The sequence below is a fragment of the Bombina bombina genome, chromosome 1 (genome assembly GCF_027579735.1).
Source record: "Bombina bombina isolate aBomBom1 chromosome 1, aBomBom1.pri, whole genome shotgun sequence".
NCBI classification, from domain to species: Eukaryota; Metazoa; Chordata; class Amphibia; order Anura; family Bombinatoridae; genus Bombina; species Bombina bombina.
The window spans coordinates 1257830572-1257857308 of NC_069499.1; the positions used below are offsets into that span (position 1 = coordinate 1257830572).

Consider the following 26737-nt stretch of genomic DNA (forward strand, 5'->3'; position numbering starts at 1 on the left):
AAATGCATCCATGTGAATTCCAATTTTGGCTGGAATGTCCATTTAAATTACAGGAAAAGATAGCAAATAAATAATGAAAGTATACCGCAAAGTTGTTTTACTATGCATAATTAACAATTATATATTACAATCTCAAAGTGTTTGCTGTCCTGTTAAATCAGGCCAAATTGCTTTTTCTAGTGTGGATAATGACTAAATTAAACAGACTGAATAGCTGATTGCTAGTTAAATCTTATTTAGGAGCCAATGTATTATACATATAGATTTACATAAAAAATAATAGACATAAGCAACACATTTTTGGTAATATATAGCAGCAAAAAATAAATGTAAACTGATAAAGACAATTGGTTTTATATACTTCACAAAAAATTAATATATTTCCCGCATCACATTCTTAAATACAATAATACTATGATTGGTATGACTTATAGAAATGTTGATGATATAAAAGCTTCATTAATTTATGATCCAGTTTTACAGATAATTTTATTAGATTCCAAGCTGAAATATAAATTTTTGCTGATCCAACTCCAATGATGACTACTGGAAATATGACAAATATACAAGACTGTACATTATTTTTTTTTAGAATATCTGCAAAGTCCAAGCTTTCAAATAATTTGTACGGTAGTTACAGTGATTTTAGTGTTAGATCAACAAGGAGTTTGATACTTTATTCAATAAATCAGTGCATAAAGTCAATATTTCTCCTTTTTCCCCACAAATCCAAAATCATGCATGTGATAAATGGCAAAAGCGCAGATTCCACAATGTTAAATAGCACAATGAAGTTTAACATTGACTGCTGTATGCATGGGAAAATGTAACCAGCTAAAGCAACTGCTCCGTTTGAGTGTCCGTTTAGTGACATAATTAGAACAAATTGATTCATGCTTTGCTGCAAATTGGTATTCAAATGGACAAGAAAGAATCTACAGAAGCAATGTTTTTTTCATCATTCCATGGGGGGGGGGGAAAGAAAAAATGTGTTCACTGTCTCCTAGATAGCAAATACTAGGACAAGGCAGATGAGCTGCTCTTAACTCAAAGATTTTTACCCATCATTTTCAGTGTAATACAATTGGAAATTTGGGCCAAGAGCTAAAAAGAGTAGCACACCTATTCCATTCCTGTGATTCAAACTGTTGAAGGATCTTTAGGTTTCTTTAAAAGGACATTCTTGACCTGTCAAAATGTCTCTAGCTTTCGTTATAAGGGGAATGGCTCCTCTCTATCTGCCATATACTAATTAAAAAAAAAATGGTGGAGCAAAACAAAACATAATATAAACAATGGGATGGAAAACCAAATTGACCTTAGTAGATCAAATGGCAGCGTAATTAAACTGAGTGGCCAAAAAAATTAAACAAAGCCACAAAACAAGAAAACAAAAAAGGGGAAGTACTGCAATAGTTAGATAAACCAGGGATGAAAGGATACCAATCAGATGTCCATCTATGGTCAGCTTGAGAGCTGCATGTTTAAAAAACAATGTGCATTGTATTCTGTATTTTGGTAAGTTTTTTTACTCAAGAGCTAAATTATCTGGTTGATTTTCAATAATTCTCTACCAGGTCACCGGGTGTACTATACAGTAGGCAAAAGTGGAAACCAGTTCTACAACTGCCATACAGCATTCATTAAAACAACTTTATCAAAACAAACATTTATCATTCAGCTTCAATTATACAAAAATTATCATGTCTATATTTTCATTTAGCAATTAAAAAGGGGTTTCAACTCAAGTGTAAAACAACCCTGTATAAGAATAAATTACAGCAATAGGAGTTTTCCCATTTTACAAGGATAATTCTTGAATGTTGATTTCCAAATGATACTGCAATAAAGTTTCATGTCTGTGATGCCGTTCAGTAAAGTGGCTTCATGAAAATTAAACCTTGATTGAGATGAAAATCTTTCATTTTCCAATTTCAATTTTTGCTGTGCTCTGATAACTTGTGGGCTGATCCTCCAGGCATCAAATAAATAAGTCAGTCAATTGGGGTAATTCCAAAAAAAAAAAAGAAAAGAAAAAGTTAAACTGAGAATTCTGGACCCCCTTTTCTTGCTCTGAGAAAACGTCTGACTGGTAAACCCGCAAATGGATTAATCCAAAGGAAAGATGGCTGTCCCCCAAAAACAGATCTCATGCCATCCCATCTCAGTCTGCGTTCCCAGGTCGGTTTTTCACTTTTTAGTCGTTCAATTTCCTGCCAATCACAAGGAAAAAAAACGAAAAAAAAAAACGCATTAAACATGTTGAAGGGAAAAATGTTCCCAAGAAGAAACAGATTACACAAATTCAAATTCGCTAATTAGTTTGGGGACAATTAGTTTTTGATATTTTTGCTCAACTTCATTTGTGCAAAATAAACCTTAATTATAATCTTCAACTCAAATTCTATTAATATTTATTGTTTTAGATTCAACACATTTTTTTCTTTAAATTTAATATTTTAATTACTCAGGCATTAATTTATGCAAACCAGTGACAATAACAGGGTTTAGAAGTCAAAGCAAAATTGGAGCAATTCTGGGACAACTTACCTCCATATGTAAGAGATTTGTTTCTTCTGTAGTCTTTTCACACCAGAATTGCTCAAATTTGCCTGAATATATAAAGTCTAGTAAGTAGGACACATACTACAATATTTTGCCAAAGAAGCATTAAAATCTGTAAACCTTTACTACAGATAAAGACTTCAAATCATGATTATTTTTTTTTTAATCTCCTATTTTAAAGAGACATTAAACACTTAATACATTTTATAAGCATGGTATGTATTGAGGCGATTCCCGCCTCCATCTAATCATGGGTGCCACCATGTTGATCTATCTTTTACTATGTTCCAAGGCTGATGTGTTGATCATTTTTAGGAGCAAAAGAGATTTAAATAGTAGGTATATTTGTTTATTTTTCTAACTGTAGACCATGCATAAATCAGGTTAGTATTTAGGTCAATACAGGTAGTTGTGCTTAGGCATAACAATATAGTATTCAATAAAAAAAGACCCATAAGAATAGGCAAAAAGGAATGGCACAAATATAACATGAAATTCAAGTGAATGATATATGTAAACACATAAAAACAGAATTTATGCTTACCTGATAAATTACTTTCTCCAACGGTGTGTCCGGTCCACGGCGTCATCCATAACTTGTGGGAATATTCTCTTCCCCAACAGGAAATGGCAAAGAGCACAGCAAAAGCTGTCCATATAGTCCCTCCTAGGCTCCGCCCACCCCAGTCATTCGACCGACGGACAGGAGAAAAAAACAGGAGAAACCATAAGATGCCGTGGTGACTGTAGTTAAAGAAAGAAATTCATCAACCTGATTAAAAAACCAGGGCGGGCTGTGGACCGGACACACCGTTGGAGAAAGTAATTTATCAGGTAAGCATAAATTCTGTTTTCTCCAACATTGGTGTGTCCGGTCCACGGCGTCATCCATAACTTGTGGGAACCAATACCAAAGCTTTAGGACACGGATGAAGGGAGGGAGCCAATCAGGTTACCTAAACAGAAGGCACCACAGCTTGCAAAACCTCTCCCAAAAATAGCCTCCGAAGAAGCAAAAGTATCAAATTTGTAGAATTTGGCAAAAGTGTGCAGGGAAGACCAAGTCGCTGCCTTACATATCTGATCAACAGAAGCCTCATTCTTGAAGGCCCATGTGGAAGCCACAGCCCTTGTAGAGTGAGCTGTGATGCGTTCAGGAGGCTGCCGTCCGGCAGTCTCGTAAGCCAATCGGATGATGGTTTTCAGCCAAAAGGAAAGAGAGGTAGCAGTAGCTTTTTGACCTCTCCTCTTGCCAGAATAAACGACAGAGAAGACGTTTGTCTGAAATCCTTTGTTGCTTCTAAATAGAACTTTAAAGCACGAACTACATCTAAATTGTGTAACAAACGTTCCTTCTTTGAAACTGGATTCGGACACAAAGAAGGCACAACTATTTCCTGGTTAATATTCTTGTTGGAAACAACCTTTGGAAGGAAACCAGGTTTAGCACGCGAAACGACCTTATCTGAATGGAACACCAGATAGGGCGGATTACACTGCAAAGCAGATAACTCAGAAACTCTTCTAGCAGAAGAAATAGCAACCAAAAACAGAACTTTCCAAGATAACATCTTGATATCTATGGAATGTAGAGGTTCAAACGGAACCCCTTGAAGAACTGAAAGAACTAAATTCAGACTCCAGGGAGAAGTCAAAGGTCTGTAAACAGGCTTGATCCTGACCAAAGCCTGAACAAAAGCTTGAACATCAGGCACAGCTGCCAGTCGTTTGTGTAACAAGACAGATAAAGCAGAAATCTGTCCCTTTAGAGAACTTGCTGATAATCCCTTATCCAAACCTTCTAGGAGAAAGGAAAGGATCCTAGGAATTTTGATCTTACTCCATGAGAATCCCTTGGATTCACACCAACAGATATATCTTTTCCATATTTTATGGTAAATTTTTCTAGTTACAGGTTTTTTGGCTTGTACCAGAGTATCTATTACAGAATCCGAAAACCCACACTTAGATAAAATCAAGCGTTCAATTTCCAAGCCGTTAGCTGGAGGGAAACTAGATTTGGATGTTCGAATGGACCTTGTACTAGAAGATCCTGTCTCAAAGGTAGCTTCCATGGTGGAGCCGATGACATATTCACCAGGTCTGCATACCAAGTCCTGCGTGGCCACGCAGGAGCTATCAAGATCACCGAGGCCCTCTCCTGCTTGATCCTGGCTACCAGCCTGGGAATGAGAGGAAACGGTGGAAACACATAAGCTAGGTTGAAGGTCCAAGGCGCTACTAATGCATCCACTAGAGTCGCCTTGGGATCCCTGGATCTGGACCCGTAGCAAGGAACCTTGAAGTTCTGACGAGACGCCATCAGATCCATGTCTGGAATGCCCCATAATTGAGTCAACTGGGCAAAGATCTCCGGGTGGAGTTCCCACTCCCCCGGATGGAATGTCTGACGACTCAGATAATCCGCCTCCCAGTTTTCCACTCCTGGGATGTGGATCGCAGATAGGTGGCAGGAGTGATCCTCCGCCCATTTTATGATTTTGGTCACTTCTCTCATCGCCAGGGAACTCCTTGTTCCCCCCTGATGGTTGATGTAAGCAACAGTCGTCATATTGTCTGATTGGAATCTTATGAATCTGGCCTTTGCTAGTTGAGGCCAAGCCCTGAGAGTATTGAATATCGCTCTCAGTTCCAGAATGTTTATCAGGAGAAGAGATTCTTCCCGAGACCATAGCCCCTGAGCTTTCAGGGAGTTCCAGACCGCGCCCCAGCCCACTAGACTGGCGTCGGTCGTGACGATGACCCACTCTGGTCTGCGGAAGCTCATTCCCTGGGACAGGTGGTCCTGGGTTAGCCACCAACGGAGTGAGTCTCTGGTCTTCTGATCTACTTGAATCACTGGAGACAAGTCTGTATAGTCCCCATTCCACTGTTTCAGCATGCACAGTTGTAATGGTCTTAGATGAATTCGCGCAAAAGGAACTATGTCCATTGCTGCAACCATCAACCCTACTACTTCCATGCACTGAGCTATGGAAGGTCGTGGAACAGAGTGAAGAACTTGACAAGCGTTTAGAAGTTTTGACTTTCTGACATCTGTCAGGAAAATCTTCATTTCTAAAGAATCTATTATTGTCCCCAAGAAAGGAACTCTTGTCGACGGAGACAGGGAACTTTTTTCTATGTTCACTTTCCATCCGTGAGATCTGAGAAAGGCCAGAACGATGTCTGTGTGAGCCTTTGCCTTTAAAAGAGACGATGCTTGTATCAGAATGTCATCCAAGTAAGGTGCCACTGCAATGCCCCTTGGTCTTAGAACCGCTAGAAGGGACCCGAGTAACTTTGTGAAAATCCTTGGAGCAGTGGCTAGCCCGAATGGGAGAGCCACAAACTGGTAATGTTTGTCCAGAAAGGCGAACCTTAGGAACTGATGATGATCTTTGTGGATAGGAATATGTAGATACGCATCCTTTAGATCCATGGTAGTCATAAATTGACCCTCCTGGATTGTAGGTAAAATAGTTTGAATAGTTTCCATTTTGAACGATGGCACTCTAAATCCAGAATTGGTCTGAAAGTTCCCTCTTTTTTGGGAACTACAAACAGATTTGAGTAAAACCCCATTCCTTGTTCCACGGTTGGAACTGGGTGTATCACTCCCATTTTTAACAGGTCTTCTACACAATGTAAGAATGCCTGTCTCTTTATTTGGTTTGAAGATAAGTGAGACATGTGGAACCTTCCCCTTGGGGGTAGTTCCTTGAATTCTAGAAGATAACCCTGAGAAACTATTTCTAGTGCCCAGGGATCCTGAACATCTCTTGCCCAAGCCTGAGCGAAGAGAGAGAGTCTGCCCCCTACTAGATCCGGTCCCGGATCGGGGTCTACTCCTTCATGCTGTTTTGGTAGCAGCAGCAGGCTTCTTGGCCTGCTTACCCTTGTTCCAGCCTTGCATCGGTTTCCAAGCTGGTTTGGTTTGTGAAGCATTACCCTCTTGTCTAGAGGCTGCAGAGTTGGAGGCCGGTCCGTTCCTGAAATTGCGAAAGGAACGAAAATTAGACTTATTCTTGGCCTTGAAAGGCCTATCTTGAGGGAGGGCGTGGCCCTTACCCCCAGTGATGTCTGAGATAATCTCTTTCAATTCTGGCCCAAAAAGGGTTTTACCCTTGAAAGGGATATTAAGCAATTTTGTCTTGGAAGATACATCCGCTGACCAAGACTTTAGCCAGAGCGCTCTGCGCGCCACAATTGCAAACCCTGAATTTTTCGCCGCTAATCTAGCTAACTGCAAAGCGGCATCTAAAATAAAGGAATTAGCTAACTTAAGTGCGTGAATTCTGTCCATAACCTCCTCATACGGAGTCTCTCTACTGAGCGACTTTTCTAGTTCCTCGAACCAGAACCACGCTGCTGTAGTGACAGGAATAATGCACGAAATAGGTTGCAGGAGGTAACCTTGCTGTACAAAAATCTTTTTAAGCAAACCCTCCAATTTTTTATCCATAGGATCTTTGAAAGCACAATTATCCTCGATAGGAATAGTAGTGCGCTTGGCTAGTGTAGAAACTGCCCCCTCGACCTTAGGGACTGTCTGCCATAAGTCCTTTCTGGGGTCGACCATAGGAAATAATTTCTTAAATATAGGAGGGGGGACAAAAGGTATGCCGGGCTTCTCCTACTCCTTATTCACTATGTCCGCCACCTGCTTGGGTATAGGAAAAGCGTCGGGGTGCACCGGAACCTCTAGGAACTTGTCCATCTTGCACAATTTTTCTGGAATGACCAGGTTGTCACAATCATCCAGAGTAGATAGCACCTCCTTAAGCAGTGCGCGGAGATGCTCTAATTTAAATTTAAATGTCACAACATCAGGTTCTGCCTGCTGAGAAATTCTACCTGAATCAGAAATTTCCCCATCTGACAAAACCTCCCTCATGGCCACTTCAGATTGGTGTGAGGGTATGACAGAGAAATTATCATCAGCGCCCTCCTGCTCTACAGTGCTTAAAACAGAGCAATCGCGCTTTCTCTGAAATGCAGGCATTTTGAATAAAATATTTGCTATGGAGTTATCCATTACTGTCGTCAATTGTTGCATAGTAACAAGCATTGGCGCGCTAGAAGTACTAGGGGTCTCCTGCGTGGGCAAAACTGGTGTAGACACAGAAGGAGATGATGTAGAACTATGTCTACTCCCTTCATCTGATGAATCATCTTGGGCAACTTTACTATCTGTGGCAGTACTGTCCTTACTTTGTTTGGACGCTATGGCACAATTATCACACAATTTTGAAGGGGGAGACACATTGGCTTCCATACATACAGAACATAGTTTATCTGAAGGCACAGACATGTTAAACAGGCTTAAACTTGTCAATAAAGTACAAAAACCGTTTTAAAACAAAACCGTTACTGTCTTTAAATTTTAAACAGGGCACACTTTATTACTGAATATGTGAAAAACTATGATAGTAGAATAAAAAACTACAACTAAACACCACATACTCTTCACCATCTCCGTGGAGATGCTGCTTGTTCAGCGGCAAAGAGAATGACTGGAGTGGGCAGAGCCTAGGAGGGACTATATGGACAGCTTTTGCTGTGCTCTTTGCCATTTCCTGTTGGGGAAGAGAATATTCCCACAAGTTATGGATGACGCCGTGGACCGGACACACCAATGTTGGAGAAATGTAACTTTTATTAGTAATACTTAAAAAAAAGTTTTTTATGGTAGAAAGCAATGAGAACTGTAGTTTGCTGCCCTACAATAGGTTAATAACACTACAATACTTGTTGCATGAATGAAATCAGTATAAGAATACACTTTTGTTCTAAACAGTATAAACTGTGGCAGGTAAATTCAATAGAACCATAGAGAAGTTATTTACTCCAATATGAGTATTGAGTGACGTAAGTTAACACGTATACAGAGTATCAAATCTTAAGTGTACGGGCGTTTTAGATTCAACACCAGATAGTGGGACCGAAGGTAAAAAAGTATCTTATAGCACACACAGTGTGCTACCAACAGTGATATCCCAATTTGTTAGGTAAACTTAGGACAAAATAAAGATGCACTCTTTATTAAATATAATATAGAGAGTGTTAACTCTTGATGCATTTGTTAGCCTTACGATTAGGTTTGGATAAGTTCCATAATGCAATATTAGCCTTAACAGTTTAACTGATAGTCCTAACTTCTGCCCTGGCTGGACGCCAGGAATGCGGTAGCGTAAATATATACAGTCAATGTCAATACTGATTTCCTTCCTAATATAGGGAGAGTCCACGGCTTCATTTTGATCTGTTTATCATAATAGTTTTTCACCCATGATGATCTAAACGTTCCATTAGCACTTGCAATTAGCTTTCATCAATGAATTTCTCTAAGTGCTTTTACTCACGAGTACTGTGAAAAATTACAGCACACAGTCAGGCATATACTGTGTAATATCTCCATGACTTTGCCGACCACTAACCTGCATCATTTGATAGACTGGCATCTAAACCAATCACACACCTCAAGGTAGTTGGCACTCAGCCTATAACCTGACAAGGGAGGGATCTCAGTTGTAATTTAACCTCATTGTTTGTAGCCCTGCGCACTCCTTTGAGGAAGCGTAAGAGAAACACGAACATGTTAGGGGACTTTCTGTATTATTTAAACTTGCTCCTTTGTTGCCGAATATAATTTAAAAAAACATAATTTATGCTTACCAGATAAATTCCTTTCCTTCTGGATAGGGAGAGTCCATGGCTTCATTCCTTACTGTTGGGAAATACAACACCTGGCCACCAGGAGGAGGCAAAAAAACCCCAGCCAAAGGCTTAAATATCCCTCCCACTTCCTCATTACCCCAGTCATTCTGCTGAGGGAACAAGGAAAAGTAGGAGAAATATCAGGGTATAAATGGTGGCAGAAAAATAAGATAAATAATAGGGGGCCGCCCTTAGACAAGAAAAAACGTGCGGGGGCCATGGACTCTCCCTATCCAGAAGGAAAGGAATTTATCTGGTAAGCATAAAATTATGTTTTCCTTCCTAAGATAGGGAGAGTCCACGGCTTCATTCCTTACAGTTGGGAAAACTATACCCAAGCTACAGAAAAAACACTGAATAAATAACGGAGGGAACAAAAAGGAAGAGGCAGACCCTATTCTGAGGGCACCACAGGCTGCAAAACTTTTCTCCCGAAAGCTGCTAAAAAAACATCAAACTTGTAAAAATTAGAAAAAGTATGTAAGGAGGACCAGGTAGCCGCCTTACAAATTTGATCCTTAGAGGCCTTGTTCTTAAAGGCCCAAGAGGAAGCCACTGCTCTAGTGGAAAAAGCCAATATCCTCTCAGGAGGACGATGTCCCACTGTCTCGTAAGTTAAGCGGATAACACTCCTTAACCATAAAGGTAGGGAAGTCGAAGTAGCCTTCTGCCCCTTACGCTTCCCAGAATAGACAACAAACAAAGAGGAAGATTGTCTAAACTCCTTAGTAGCCTGAAGATAGAACTTCAAGGCACGAACCACATCCAAATGGTGAAGTAAACGTTCCTTCGATGAAGAAGGATTAGGACACAAGGAAGGAACCACAATCTCTTGATTGATGTTGCGATCTGACACAACCTTAGGAAGAAAACCTAAATTAGTACGTAAAACTGCCTTATCTGCATGAAAAATCAGATAAGGGAACTCACATTGCAAAGCAGAGATCCCAGAAACTCTGTGCGCAGAGACAATAGCCAAAACACGAAGAACAAGATTTAGGCTCCAATGAGGAGCCCCAGATCTAAACACAGGTCTGATCCTAAACAGAGCCTTAACAAAGGACTGCACGTCTGGAAGCTCAGCCAGAGTCTTGTTTGAACCTCCAGGGCACTGCTAGTGCATCTATTAGATCAGCTTGGGGATCCTTTGACCTCGACCCATACCAGGGTAGCTTGGTATTGAGATGGGACGCCATGAGATCTATCTCCAGCATCCCCCACTTGCTGCATATCTATGCAAACACCTTGGGATGGAGAGACCATTCGCCTGGGTGGAAGGTTTGCCTGCTGAGAAAATCCGCCTCCCAGTTGTCCACTCCCGGAATGTGTTTCACTGACAGCGTACAGCTGTGGGCCTCTGCCCACTCCAGAATCTGAGATACTTCCTTTATTTCCAAGGAACTCATTTCCCCCTGATGGTTGATGTAAGCCACCGAGGATATATTGTCTGATTGGAATCTAATAAACTGGGATGAACCCAGAAGTGGTCAAGCATTCAAGGCATTGAAGATTGCCCATAGTTCTAAAATTGATCGGGAAGGAGGACTTCTGAGTCCACAACCCCTGTGCCTTCTTGGCACCCCAAACAGCTCCCCATCTGGATAGGCTTGTGTCCATAGTCACAATGTCCCAGGATGGTCTTAAGAAGCACGTCCCTCGGGACAGATGATCTGGGCAGAGCCACCAAGAGAGCGATTCTCTCGACCAGCTGTAAAGGTCTGAGACGGAACCTGGCAAAAGGAATGATGTCCATGCAAGACACCAATTACCTCCATACACTGAGCCATAGAGGGACTCAAGGGAGGTCTGGAGGGAAAGACATGCCGAAGTTAGCTTGCAACGTCTCAGGTCTGTTAGAAATATCCTCATGGATATGGAGTCTATTATTGTACCCAGGAATTCCACCCTGGTACTTGGGTTAAGAGGACTCTTTTCCAAGTTTATCTTCCATCCATGTGATCGAAGAACACTGAGAAGGGACTCCGAGTATTCTTCCGTAAGACGAAAAGATGGTGCTTCCACCAGAATATCGTCCAAGTATGGGGTTACTATAATACCCTGAGTTCTGGCAACGGCTAGAAGAGCCCCTAGAACCTTTGTAAGGATTCTTGGAGCAGTAGCTAGGCCAAACAGAAGGGCAATGAACTAGAAGTGCTGGTCAAGGAATGCAAAGCTCAGGAACTGAAAGTGTTCGCTGTGGATTGGAACATGAAGGTAAGCGTCCTTCAGATCTATAGTGGTCATAAACTGGCCTTCCTGAATCAAAGGAAGGATGGACCTTATCATCTCCATCTTGAAGGAAGGGACACTGATAAATTTGTTTAAGCACTTTAGGTCTAGAATTAGGCAGAAAGTTCCCTCCTTCTTTAGGACCACGAAAAGGTTTGAATAAAACCCCAAACCTCTTTCTTTGATAGGCACCAGGACAACAACTCCTAAGGAGGATAGGTCCTGAACGCACCCTAGAAAGGCATCCCTATTTTCTGGTCTGGTAGACAGGATCGAGAGTAGGAATTTGCCCCTGGGCGGATGAGAACCAAGCGTCTGAAAAAAAGACAGTCTGCCCCCTACACGTTTCAATCATGCCAATTTGTTTTCAGCAGGCTTCTTATTCTGCTTGCACTTATTCCAGGACTAAGCCGGCTTCCCAGTACTCTTGGGTTGCTCAAGCTTGCAGGAGGATTGTTGTCGTTGGCATTTGTCGGAACAAAGGAACGAAAATTAGAAGATTGTTGTCCCTTAGACTTGTTCTTAACTTGCGGTAGGAAGGCACCCTTGCCTTCGGTAACCGTAGAAATAATGGAGTCCAGGCCTGGGCCATATAAAATCTTTCCCTTGAAGGGAAGAGAAAGGAGTCTGGACTTAGAAATCATATCCGCAGCCCAAGACTTCAAACAAACAGAGTGCCCGGTGGGCTAGGAACGCAAAGCCATATTAATAATTATAATTTGTATGTTTGCATCACAGATAAAAGAATTAGCAATTCTCAGAACTTTAATTCTGTCTTGAATATCCTTGAGGGGAGACCTTACCTCGATGAGTTCCGACAAAGAGTTGCTCCGGCAACCGCGGCAACTGCAGCCTCCGGTTGAAACAAAAATCCTGTATGTTGAAACATCTTTCTCAGAAAGGTTTCCAATTTCTTATCCATCGGCTCTCTGAACTAAGAACTATCCTCAAGAGGTACAGTAGTAAGTTTAGCAAGCGTAGAAATAGCACCATCCACCTTAGGAATGGAGCCCCACAAATCCAGTTGAGAGTCCAGGACCAGGAACAACTTTTTAAAAGTAGACAAGGGGGAAAAGGAAGATCCAATTCTTTCCCATTCGTTGTTAATAATGTTTGCCATTTTAACCGGCACAGGAAAAGTCAAAGGAACTTTCCTGTCTTCGTAAACTCTGTCTAATTTAGGTATCATAGGTTCTTCAGGCAGCGCGGAATCTGAAACCTCTAACGTAGACAGAATTTACTTTAATAAAAAATGCAAGTGCTCAATTTTAAATCCAAAAAGGACGGTTCCTCCGCAGCAGGAGGCTTAGACACTAAGGACTCCAACCCAGAAAGTTCACCCTCTGAAGCTACAGAGGTTAACTCGTCATCGGATAACTGGGACATAATAGCTAAATCCGATAAATATTAAGATGACTCCGGGTCAGGAGAGCTATGTTTAATCTTTCTCTTGCGTTTGTTAGAGTGAGGTAATTCATTGAGGGCCGCAAACACCGCCGTTTGTAACTGCGCAGCAAAGATTGCAGAAAAAAGGCTCCATCTGGATGGAGGATTAGATGCATGTGGAGAGGATAATGTAGCAAGGGTAGTAATCTCACCGGAGGCCGAGTCTTGAGAGGTAGACAGCTCAGAGGGACTAATAATCTTAGCAGGCTTGTCTCCCTTCTTAGACTTTATAACAGTGTTAGGACATGTGGAACATAATTGAGTGGGCGGAAAAAACCACGGCCTCCTCACAACATAAACAGGTATGATTTAGCACAGAAGAAGTGCCTTCTAACATGTCAGAGTCCTCCATAGCTCAGGTTATACCCACACACAAATAAAAACTTTATATATATATATATATATATATATATATATATATATATATATATATATATATATATATATATATATATACTCCCAATGGCTAGGGCACCCACCACCTCCTAGACCCAGAAACACTCTTCTTTAGGTTGAAGTCTCAGCCGGAATGGAGGAAATTAACATAGACCACATGCTATGAAAAGTACAGCAAGTTAATAGGAGCTGTGCAACACTTTCAAAAACGAAAGTGAAACCTGTTTGTTCCAGCCAAAAACACACAGTCTATGAGCCCAGAAAATAAAATCACACAAAGCAGCATGTACATAATTAATACACGGATTAATTAACCCCAATTGTTCAATATTAATCCTGGATCCTATCAAGGTATAAAGGAGCCACACTGTCACCCTGTTAAACGTTTTATGTGTAAAAAATTGAAACAATCTTACCTCCAGGATCCATGCTATGAAACAGAACACAGCCTCTCAAGTGTGACAGTCTTAAAGCAGCGCTCCTGACAAACTTGAGTGAGAGAAAGCAGGCAGTGAAACTTGTCAACACTGATTGCTTAGGAGCTGTTAGCAGTAGTCTGGATGGTTTCGCAGAAAAACTTTCCCTGCATCTCCAGACTCTAACTTTCATCAATACTCTCACTGATAGGTTGACATGACTACTTAAAACTCCAGTCCTATCTCGAAGGACAGATACCCTTTTTCAGGACTCTCTGAATCTTCTGCCACCTCCTATCATGATGAAAGGCAAAGAATGACTGGGGGATTGAGGAAGTGGGAGGGATATTTAAGCCTTTGGCTGGGGTTTCTTTGCCTCCTCCTGGTGGCCAGGCGTTATATTTCCCAACAGTAAGGAATGAAGCTGTGGACTCTCCCTATCTTAGGAAGGAAATCGGTATTGACATTGACTTTATATATTTACACTACTGCATTCCTGGCGTCCAGCCAGGGCAGACGTTAGGACTATCAGTTAAAACTGTTAAGGCTAATACTGCATCATAGAACTTATCCAAACCTAATAATAAAGCTGAAAAATGCATTAAGCGTTAACACACTCTATATTATATTTAATTAAGAGTGTATCTTTATTTTGTTCTAAGTATACCTAACAAATTGGGATATTACAGTAGGTAGCACTGTATGCTATAAGATACTCTTTGATCTTTAATCCCATATTTTGGTGTTGAATAGTAAACACCAAAACACTTTTAATTTTTAATTTAAGTGAATAACTCCTTTTAGGTTCTACTTATTTTACTTGCTAAAGTTTATATTATACAGACTAAGTGTTAGGACTATCAGTCAAACTTGTAAGGCCAATACTACATTATAGAACCCAATTAAAAACTTAAATTATGCTTGCCTGATAATTTTCTTCTCTTCTGATGGGACACACAGCTGCATTCATTACTTTTGGGAATTCAGAACCTGGCCACCAGGAGGAGGCAAAGACACCCCAGCCAAAGGCTTTAATACATCACCCACTTCCCTCATCCCCCAGTCATTCTGACAAGGGAACAAGGAACAGTAGGAGAAATATCAGGGTGAAAAAGGTGCCAGAAAAAACAAAAAATACGTCCGCCCCTTAAGAACCACGCAGGCGGGGAGCTGTGGATTCTTTATCAGGTAAGCATAATTTTTCTTCTTAAATGGCAGTCCACAGCTGCATTCATTACTTTTGGGAAAACAATACCCAAGCTATAGAGGACACTGAATGTAAAACGGATGGGTACAAAAAGGCGGCGCCTTCTGAGAGCACCACATCCTAAAACCCAAAACTCCCAACAGAAAAAACTGCTTCACGAGAAGCCAAAGGACAAAAAGGATACAGGCCGAGATAACTGCCCAACAGATAAAACCAGCAAGGCCCTTGCTAGAGACCGCTCAGGGTATTAGACGTGACCGAGCTGAAAACCTCTGAGGAGACAAAGTCCCGCAGGCACGCAGCCCGCAAAAATAAACTCACCCCTGATCAAAAGAAAGGGGAAGAAAAGAGACTCGGCTAAATAAGTCCTAAAGGACACAAAAAGTCCTAAAGACAAAAAAAGAGACTAGGACCAAGAAAAGGAACTCCAAGAGTGAACCAGGAGAAACAGGACACCTATGAAAAGATCCTGCCGACACAGCAAAGCGAGGACTTGTACAGCCTCCTCCACCTCAAACCAAGAAATGTCCTAAGAACTTAAAAGGAAGAAAAAAAATCCCTCCCCTACACAGAGCGTTTACTCGCACCCAGAATAAAGCAAATGAAAGACAAACAGTCCCCGGGAGCTGCTGAAAAACAGCATCAGATATCTGAATATGCTCCTCCAAGCCATAGGCGTCCTGCTATAAATAAGGACTTAACGACCACAGGTCGCCACCCTAGCTATGGAACCACACAGGACCTTCTTCTTCAGAAGAACTCCGAAACAGTGCAGGACAGGACCTTCCCAAACAGAGGAAAGGAAGGAACCGAACCCGGAAGAAAAAACTACCTGCAAAGGATGGATCCACGGCGAAGCCTTTCCCTAAAGAAGGTTCACAATAACTGTGATACTCGGCTAAGTTCCACAGATCAGCCAGATCCCTGACCCTCGCTCCGGCAACGGACCCAGCACCAAAGTGACTGATAATGTCCAAAAGGCTTAGGGATGAAAAGTACCATGAATCATAAACAGCTTGCGAGCACACATTCAAGGTGCAAGTAGCTGCAGCTGGTTTCAAACGTCAAACCTTCCGCTTGTAAGGCAGCTAAGCTAACCATCAGGCTACTACAGCTGGCCGTTCAGGACCTGCAGGAGGAAAAAGGGAGGGAGGAAAAAGGGAGGGATCCACCCCCCCCAAAGAGCCTGGGTTCCAGAACCCAGACACAGTCCCCTTTCTGAAGACGAAGGGCACTCCTAAAAGAGACCCTCCACTGTACTACAGTAAAGGCATGGCACAAGAAATCCATCCCTACACACTGACAACCCGCATGCAAAGCAGGGGGAACAACCCCACTAAACAGAGGAATAAAGAATACCTCCAAGCACCAGGTGGATAATATGGAATATCAAATTCACCCCCAAAGGGAGGGAAAGCGAAGCCAAAACTTAACAGCTTGCTAGCACACAATCAAGGTGCAAATGGCAGTTGATCTCAAACTGCAAACCTTCCAGCTCATTAGACAGCTAAGCTAACCATCAGGCTTACTACAGCGGGGCTGAAGCGTAAATCTGTAGACGAGCTCAAAAGGACATTACCGAAAGAAAAACCATCCAGCCACTAAGGCTGGCCCAGTAAGAAGTCAAAAGGAACAGAAGATGTCCTAGAACCAGAAAACTGGGCCGTCCCGACTGAGTCCTAAGGGATCTGGATACAGACCCCCAAAATTCCAGTCAAAGACAGGACAAACAAACCCGGGCACCCAAAAATTTGGAGCCGACTTAAATATTTAATAACCCCTGAGGAACCACTAGGTTACCCCATCCGGAGTACACTTTGCACCAGAGGTGATGTAATCACAGTCATATCCAAGACATCTTGGACACTGAACTTCCACTAAATGTCCCATAAACAGAGCGCTTAGGACACCCACAGTGGGATACAACTCCCAACATAACGGGTGATAGGCAATGGCGAAGCCACGCAGCCACTCTGGAAGACCTTAAGGCTCTAAGGACAATTTCCAAAGTAACGTATGAGAAAACAGAAACTCTGATTAGGAATGCTAGCTGTCACCAGAATCAGGAAACGGAAGCGAAAACAGGAGCTTTACCTGGTATCAAGCCCACAACCTCTACGCAACATCTCTCTTAGAAACTGGGTAGAGAAGCTAACAAAAGTCTCCAAGATCCTCAGGATCCCCTTCCCTGACACCCCTACAGCTCGAGGATTGAAGAAGGAGCATGTATCCTAGCCCCTTGTGGGAGAAACCCACAAACGCCTAAGCAGGGCCGATACAGGAAAGAGGGGAGACAATCTAATCTGTACATCTCCCAAAATATGGGAGCAGACGAGATTCCAGAAGTAGAATAACCAAAAGGCTTTAACTTCCAGAAATAGATGACCCGAAGCCAACCCCAAGGGAGGGTACAAAAAGGCCCATCAACCTCAACACGAAGATGGTTTTCCTCGATGACAGTCTGATTCCAAGAGGAGAACCTCAAAACAGAAGACGAGGGAAATCGCCCAGATTGATCCCTAGTAGGATCCGCTCTGGACCCCCACCCATGAGGAACAGGACAATGAGGACTGAGTACAATCCCCTGATGCCCCACCCAAAGGCAGAATGAGAACCAGCCTGATGTTTGGGAACGAAGGCTTCCTCTACCATGTTTTAGCCCTGCAAGGGTAGAGTCTCAAAAAATTTATGGAGCTCATGGAAGGTTCACTTCACGACAACTCTTAGCAAAAAGCAAAGATTATTCGATCTGAAGAGACACCAAGAATAATAAACTCCCCATCCGAGAGAGCAACTCACCACCCAGCCAGTTACACCAGCACTATGTGGATGAAATAGACCGTAAGGAACTGAAATAGTGCTCTATCAGGACCAGCCTGCTACATAGGGTACACCAAACTGATCCAGGCCACAGAAAATTCGAGACCCCATGAGGACTCGATAAAAGGATTTAAAGACATAACAATGTACTAACACCTTAACATGCGACTTCCTCGGAAGTTCCCAAGTGACCACAAAATCGCTAGTATCAAATTCCAGAGAAGAAATATTTCCCAACGGAGAAATCATAACAGACATGAGCTTCTTTAAAAAAAAAATATATACATCTTAACTGGATCAAATAAAAGAAGAGCAGCACCCGCAGGTGAAAGCCCAAGAAGAATGGGTACACCAACGAGACCAGCCAATCAGAGACCCCATTCTTCCACAGCTCAGAACTGAAATAAGTAAAATACCCAAAAAAGAAAGGAAAATTGAAGACGACCAGATTAACCTCATCCCCACACATCTAACCCAGCTTGCCGTCTGGGAGAGAAGACCTAGGATCCCTTAACCTATTAGTACTGGGATCCTCCAGCACCGCCAAAACATGCCATAGCAGGACACAAAGGCGCGCCAGTCTATAAGGAAAATCAAGGCTTAACTACGCCGAGGCAACTGACGACCCCGACCCGAGGGTTGGGCCCCTGAAGCTTTAAAGGAGATCGCTTCCCCAGATGGCTGATCTGACCCAGGAGATGCCCCGCCTGACGAGCCCGGTTAGCATAACACAGACAGTATCTCAGCAGCACCTCCTCTGGAAGATGTAAATGCGCCAGGGCCATAGATATGGCCATGCGGAACTGTGTCGTAACCTCTAGAGGAAAAAAGCCACCTTCCGGAGAAGGGGTAACGGCATTAGGGACACCTGCTTACATAGTCAAAGAATGTTCTAGGGGACACGCCAAACAGGATATGGGATCCCCAGGGGAAGATGGCTCGGCGGACTCTACGTTCCCTGTAACGGGAGAAGAGAGCACTCTAGAGCGGCATTCGGAACATAACTGATGGGCATGGATTACCCGGGCCATTTCATACTCTTCACAAGAAGTAGAATTTGAATCTGAGACATCCATCTCCAAAAAGTCAGAATCCTCCATAACTTGCTATATAGAAATTATGGACAGAAAAATAAAAAAATGGCAACTTACACCCCCAATGGCTGGGGCACTTACCATCTCCTAAAACCCAGACAGCTAGCGAAACTACATCGCCACGAGGTCAGGAATACAGAAATGGAGCACAGCAGCGTTACCACGCCTCGTCACAAGGTGCAGGCCATAGAAAAGCGCACCAAGGCCTACAAGGGCTGCACAGCCTGACAAGAAAAGGCTGTTATGTTCCGATCTAGCCACGAGCCCAAGTAACACTACACATTAGCAGACAGAATCACATAAACATGATTAAAGTCCCCCATGTTCAATAACCCCCTCAGGAGATATTAACCCTTGATTCCTTATAAAGATAAAGGAGTCCGACTGAGACCCTGACTTCGTTTACATTACTTTTTCACATCATCGAAGTAAAAAGAAACAATCTTACCAGAATCAACGCCGTGGAACAGGAACACGGCCCTTCAAGTGTGACAAAGTAGCCTCGCTTCTGACATGGACTTGATAGAATAAAACAGGCAGCGAAACTCGTCAACACTGATTGCTAAGGAGCTGTTAACATGAGTCGGCATGGTTTCGCAGAAAGACTCTCCCCTGCATTTCCGGACTCTAACCTTCATCCATGCTCTCACTGAGAGGCTGACAGGATTACTTAAAACTTTGGAGGGTCAATCAGTAAAGAACTGAAAAAAGAAGTACAAATGTAGCACTCTCGACGTTTGATAATGTCTAGTAAAGTATCTGCTAAACACAACTAAAAAATAAAACAACTTTTATTTAATAATAAAGATATTAAAAACAAAGGGCAGATGAATGTTAAAATTACAAATTGCTTATTAGGTGCCCAGAAATAAGTTATGAACAACCAGTATTGAGTAATAACCGAATGGTTAAATGGTTGTCACAGTCTAAATACGTTTAAATGTATACAGAAGTTATTTCAGATAGATGGCCTCAGATATATATATATATATATATATATATATACACACCTCTGGTTACCATAGACAGATTGGTGCTTGGTAGTAACTTGGATATCGTCGGAAGATATACATGTACCTTTTAATACCATAGGAGGATATGTCCCTTTAAATACCGTAGGTGTATCTCCCAAAGTGGAGAGATAACTGGTGAAGGTTACAATACGATACCACTAATGTGTCCTCATTGTAGGAGGACACATCTGTAGCACCATGAGTATTCCCTCCAAGTAGGAGAGAAACATACCTTTGTTACCGTATAAAGAGAGAAATTGTACCTTGTGATACCCTAAGTACCTGGATACCTTCTAATACCGTTTGTACATTCCCAAATGAGGAGAAGTATATTCCCCAAGCAGGGAAAGAAGATATCTTATTGTAACGTAAATATACCCCAAATGGGGAGATATTACAAAAATGTTATAAATATAATCTCTAACTGGGGATAAGTATACCAGTTTATACTGTAAAGATGATAATACCTGTTAATGCCGTATCACTCGGCAAATAAGAGATAAAGATATAAATATCAATTAATACCAGAATGTAGCATTATTATAATCTCCTGATGGAAATGAGTGTACCTATTGATACCATAAAGGAGAGGTTACCTGTTAATACCATGAGTATCACTGCAACAAAAATTTGAAAAAAGTGTATATCTCCTAATGGAAATGAGTATACCTGTTAATACCGGTATATATCCATTGTGGTCTCCTAATGGAGATGGGTTTACCTGTTAATACCGTAAAGGAGAGGTTACCTGTTAATACCATGAGTATTACTCAAAAAAAATGAAAAGGTATATCTGTTGATAAGTATATCAGTTAATACCGTGAAGTTAAGGATACCTGTTATTACTGTGAGTATCACTCAACAAATAAAAGAATGAGATATGTATACCTATTAATACTAGGGGTAGTTATGTTCTGATCTCCTGATGGGAATAAGTATACCTATTAATACCGTAAAGGAGAGATTTACCTGTTAATACCGTAAGTATCACTCAGAAATGGAAAAGTGTATGCCTATTATAATCTCCTAATGGTGATGAGTATACCTGTTAGTACCATAAAGGAGAGGTTACCTATTAATACCGTAAGTATTTCTAAACCATGAGTTGAAAAGTTTATACCTATTAATACCATTTGGTCATAAGTTAAAAAAATATATATTTGCTGTGAATAAATCTCCATTCTTTACTGATTGACCCTCCAATGTTCATCAGTACAAGCACCAGTCCATGGAAATAATTGCTAACAAAGCTTGAATATATATGAATATATATGGGAAAGTTTGTCATTTCTAATAAGTAGTGCCATTGGTTTCATTGCTATAGGATTACATAAAACTCCAGTCCCATTTCGAAGAGTACAACCCTCCATAAGAGACTATATAAAAATCTTCTGACACTTCTCTGCCAACCTCCTGTGACGAAAGGCAAAGAATGACTGGGGGATGAGGGAAGTGGGGGAGGTATTTAAGCCTTTGGCTGGGGTGTCTTTGCCTCCTCCTGGTGGCCAGGTTCTGAATTCCCAAAAGTAATGAATGCAGCTGTGCACTCTTCCCGTTGAAGAAAAACGGAATCTTTATACTGTTTAGAACAAAACGGCATTCATATGCTGATTTCATTAATGCAACAAGTATTGTAGTGATTTTAACCTATTGTAGGGCAGCAAATTCCAGTTCTCATTGCTGTCTACAATAAAAAAAACTTTTTTTTAAAAGTATTACTAATAAAAGTTACATTTTGTGTGTTTACACTTGAATTTCATGTTATATTTGTGCCAAGAGGCATTCCTTCTTACCTATTCTTATGGGTCTTTTTGCTGATGTGCTGTTAGCACATATGCAGCAACTCTCCTTCAGATACCTGCAGTGTAAATTAGGTTCCATAATGGCAGCACCCATGATTAGAGAGAGGTGCATGAAATGTTTTAAGTGTTTAATGTCCCTTAAAGAAATCATATTTTCTAAAATTATATTTTGGTTTATATAAAATACCACAATGAAACACAGGCATCTATTACATTACAATTCTGGAATCCAAGTAGACAATAGAAGAATCAGACTTATTATTTTATGTGGCAGATGTGGGTATTCAAGCAGTTTTCAGTTTGCCTCAACAAAAAGATTTCTTAAATCCCGTATATGGCAACATTTATATCATATGTTAAAGATATATATATATATATATATATATATATATATATTGAAGAAAATGTGTATTGTTTTTGTTTATTCAGTCAAGTTAGTACAGGTGGCCCTCATTTTACAACGGTTCAATTTACACCGTTTCAGAATAACAACCTTTTTTTCCAGTCATATGACTGCTATTGAAAAGCATTGCGAAGCAGTGCATTTATTAAAATAGCCAGTAGGTGGAGCTGTCCGCTTGTGTTGCAGCAAAGCCAAGCAAGCTGAAATTAATCAGTTTAACCAGACCTGAGCTGTCGAGCAGATTTCAAAGGAACAAGGTCTTCCTGTCTATAACTCAGTCCAGACTGGAATGCATAGAAATAACTGTTTGCAGAAAAATGCAAGTGAAGTCTGTGTTGTGTGATTATTTTATTAGGTTTATAATGCTGTCTTGCATTTAAAATAATGTATTAGGTGTTACTTATGACAATTTTGAGAGGGGCCAGGAACCTATCTCCTTCACTTCCCATTGACTTACATTATAAACTGGGTTTCAATTTACAACAGTTTCGATTTACAACCATTCCTTCTGGAACCTAACCCCGGCGTAAACTGAGGGCTACCTGTACAAGGTTTTTTTTAAAAGGTTGTTGTCATTGGTGTGAATTCCTGTAATTAAGATAACAACTAAAATGTATTATCCTTTCTGGTTACACCCAATATATCAGTATTGTTTTTTTGTTGGATCACTCATTTTTCTTATAGATGTTTTGATGATGGCTAATTATGAAGCACAGTAGCTGAGCACTGTGTAAAGCATTTGTAGAAGTCAGGCCATATTGTGATATATGTAAAAGAAGCAATGCATTTCAAACATGTTAGAAACGTTGTAAGCAGAAAAAAAAATACTAAAATAAATTCTTCTAATGCATTTAAAATGCACTGCTGTGTATTTCAAATTAAAAAGGACATGGGAGTCATTACAATGAAAAAAAAAAACAAATCAAAATTTACTTCTGTGATTAAATTTACTTCTTTCTTACGGTATCTGTTGTTAAAACTTAGTTCCTTTCCATGATTGCATACTTAACCCCATGCACAAAAACATTATTTATTCTTACCTGATAATTTAATTTCTTTCTTGGTTGTGAAAGTCCACAAGATAATTCCACTTGGGAAATACATCCCCTGGCCACCAAGAGGAGGCAAATACCAGAGTTTAAAGGGATATTCCAGACAAAATTGGAATCCACATGGATGCATTTCAGTTTTTTTTTTAAAGTAGCATTTTTGTAATATACATGTATTAGCAAAAATCCTTTTAATAAAAGCTATAGCTGTTTCAAAAGTGTATTGAAGTATGCACCGTGCACCAGCATTTTAAACACAGCACTTGTTCATAGAGCCTAAGGTGCTTTTACCATCTGGTAATGACTCAATTTGTTAATTGCAATCATGATCCAAGCCCCACTGGCACTCTGAGAAGCTGCAGTATTTAAAATGCTGCTACATTGAGTATATCTAGCTATGCTTCATGTGCAGAGAATAATGTTAACACTAAAACAGTGATAACTTTTACTAGAAGCATTTTTTCCAATACATTTATATTGCAAATATGTTTCTATTAAAATATGTAATTCATCTATGTGATTTTAATTTTGACTGGAATGTCCCTTTAAGTATCCCTGCCACTTCCCTTCCCTCCCAGTAGTGCACATAGCCGAGTATAGTATGAAAAAAGGAAAACAAACTAAAACTGCCACTACCAACTGAAAAAAAAAATTGAGAGTGTGTTCATGGCCTTTCACAACTAAGAAAGAAATTAATTTATCAGGTAACAATAAATTATATTTTCTTTCTAATGGTTGTGAGAGTCCACAAGATAATTACACTTGGTAAACAATACCCAAGCTGAGAAGTCTACGGATAAGGGAGGGATAAAATTGTTTTGAAACAAGGCAGGCACCTATTGACCAGGAACCACAGACTGAAGGACCTTCCTTCCAAAAGCAGCCTCCACAGAAGGACCTTCCTTCCAAAAGCAGCCTCCACAGAAGCGAAAACATCAAAACGGTAAAACTTTGTGAAAGTATGTAGGGAAGACCATGTTGCAGCCCTGCAGATCTGTTCCACCTAAGCAATGAAGTGGAGACAGAATGAGTAGAATGAGCCATAATTCTTACCGGCTGTTGCTGAGCAAGCTACAAGTTAACCATGCAAATGAAACCCCACAACCAAAATGAGACACGGAAGTAGTCTTCTGGCCCTTTGGACGTCATGAAAATACTACAAATAGACTAAGAGATTGACGAAAATTCTTTGTAGCTTGCAGATAAAATGTCAATGCCCCGACGACATCTAAATTATAAAGAAGGAACCCCAATCTCCTCATTTATATTTTCTGTAGAAACCACTTTCGGCAAAAAACTGACACCGTACAAACCCCCCCCCAAAAAAAAACAACTTGTCCTGATGGAACCCCAAATAAGGTGGGTCACAAGACAATGGAAAAGAGGATAGGAAAACTAAATTACTATAGAAACCCCACTAACAATTCAGTGATATAGAGGAAACAATGTTTCTACAACTAAATGTGGGGGGTAGTCTCTCAGAAAAAACTAAAACATAACTTAAGATAAATTTAGAATAAAATATATATATGTGTACAAATACACACACACATTATATATATATATATATATATATATATATATATATATATATATATATATATATATATATATATATATATATATCTATATATATATTCCTTACGAAAGAAATGCACTCACTTTTTGCAGGGTGAAAAACAAAGTCTTGTTTATTGATGAAACGTTTTCAGGGATATCTTCCCCTTTATCAGCAGACTGAATTTTAGGGATTGTATATAAAATGGGGATCTTGGGGTATTGTGTGGTACAAAAGTCATATATCTGATCCGATATGTATCCCTGCTCAAAACCAATTCTCAGAGTGTTGTCTAGTTCTAGTTTGAACCTAGAAGTGGGGTCACGTGGCAGTAGTTCATAGGTGTCAGGGTCCGCCAACTGTTGCAAGATGTCCACCCTATAGTCTGCGTGGTCCATCAAAACGATTGCCCCGCCCTTATCCCCTGGGCGGATGACTAGAGAGTGGTCATCTTGCAATGATCGGATAGCTTTTCTCTCATTGTCAGTCAGATTGTGTTTCCAGGCCCTGTGTGTCCTCTCAAACTAGTCTCTTAAATGTCTTTGTGCTGGCACTGCTGTTTTGGGGTTCAAAAGTACTTGTCAGTGGGTTACTCATTTTTTTCCTAGATCTAATATAAGAGCCCATCCGGTTCCATACACCTATACCATCTGGCATTTGTCTCTCAATGTAGACATATAGGTGATATATGGATAACATGCAATATGTAGTAATTTCCCTTCTAGATACTAGTAATGGAAATATATTGTTACAATCAATAGACATGAAGATTTTGTATATTACATCAAGGGATTTCTGATACACTGTATTATGGGATGTGATACAACCTGTCACAGAAGTATATATCACATTGTCGAGATGTCAATAATGAAAGTCAGTGAGGGGATGATATGATACTACATACCTATTAAAGGATTAGTAGGCTTCCCCTCTTTCCCTTATATATTTGAATAATGGTTCACCATGGAGGGTTTGAACTAATCCATTGCAGCTTGTGTGCCGAGAATCGGCAATATAGTAATTTTGTGAATGTTAATTTCATACTGTTGTTGGGATAGCTCCCAACTAGATAATAGCGATCTCTTTACTATGCTATTATTTTAAGCTTGGTAAAAGTTTCATCTAACCTTTACTTATCATTCTTTTAAAGTTTAAAATTTACCTTACGCAACCTAGGTTTCAAGACCGCTCACCATTCTCATTTGGTGCTCACAGACATATTGTTTAAATTTTTTGATCCAGCTCGGACACCGTAGCTGGAGGTTACACGGGGATGTGGGTATATGGGTTGCAAAGGCAACCAACACGATTGCCGTGTATTAAGTTCCTTTGAAGTGAGTGAGTGGGTCTTTTTATGAAATGGCTTAATCATGTTATTAGTCATACATAGTTGTATAATACACGTACAAATGTTTACCTTATGCACTTAGTTTGCACTAGTGTTCTTTTTGATCGCACAAACTGATTATTACACATTTGAACACATTGGGACTTGGATTCCCAGGATGGATGTGCATTTCAATGTGGATTCACTGTATAAATTTATAACTCAATTCACTTAGAGTTGAATTAATGTTTATTTGACATTCACACACCGGATGTGCTATGTTATACAGCACTTCCGGATTTTCACATTACCTGGAACGCATGGCTTGCGTTCCAGCATGATGCTGTGGTGATTGTGTTCACTGATTGTACACAGGTATTGCTTGTTAACTTTTAATTTTAATGTGTGTGTATGTATATATTGGTCACATTTTCACTTGTATGCTATGCTGATGAAGGGGAAGATATCCCTGAAAACGTTTCATCAATAAACAAGACTTTGTTTTTCACCCTGCAAAAAGACCTGTGAGTGCATTTCTTTCGTAAGGAGTATATTTTGCATTTTTGCACCCAGGCGGATGTCCTTAGGAGGGTAACACAGCTAGATGGACGGTATATTATATATATATATATATATATATATATATATATACACATATATATATATATATATACACATATATATATATATAT

At 40.4% G+C, this 26737-nt stretch overlaps 1 protein-coding gene and 1 non-coding gene across 4 annotated transcripts in view; both read right to left on the bottom strand.

Moving 5' to 3' along the window:
- Positions 1-335: 335 nt before the first annotated feature.
- Positions 336-26737, bottom strand: part of ZDHHC7 (zinc finger DHHC-type palmitoyltransferase 7) — a 211452-nt gene continuing 185050 nt past the window's right edge. For 2 of the 3 annotated variants that reach the window (XM_053700886.1, XM_053700893.1), the window contains exon 8: positions 336-2213. In XM_053700886.1, coding sequence (XP_053556861.1) covers positions 2040-2213 — 174 coding nt within the window. In that variant the 3' untranslated portion in view covers positions 336-2039. Of the gene's footprint in view, positions 2214-2550; positions 2613-26737 lie in introns of all 3 variants that reach the window. The other variant, XM_053700899.1, reaches the window with a different exon arrangement.
- On the bottom strand, positions 17638-17748 carry LOC128646387 (U5 spliceosomal RNA). The gene has a single exon (XR_008400315.1). It is a non-coding gene; the product is annotated as a U5 spliceosomal RNA (small nuclear RNA).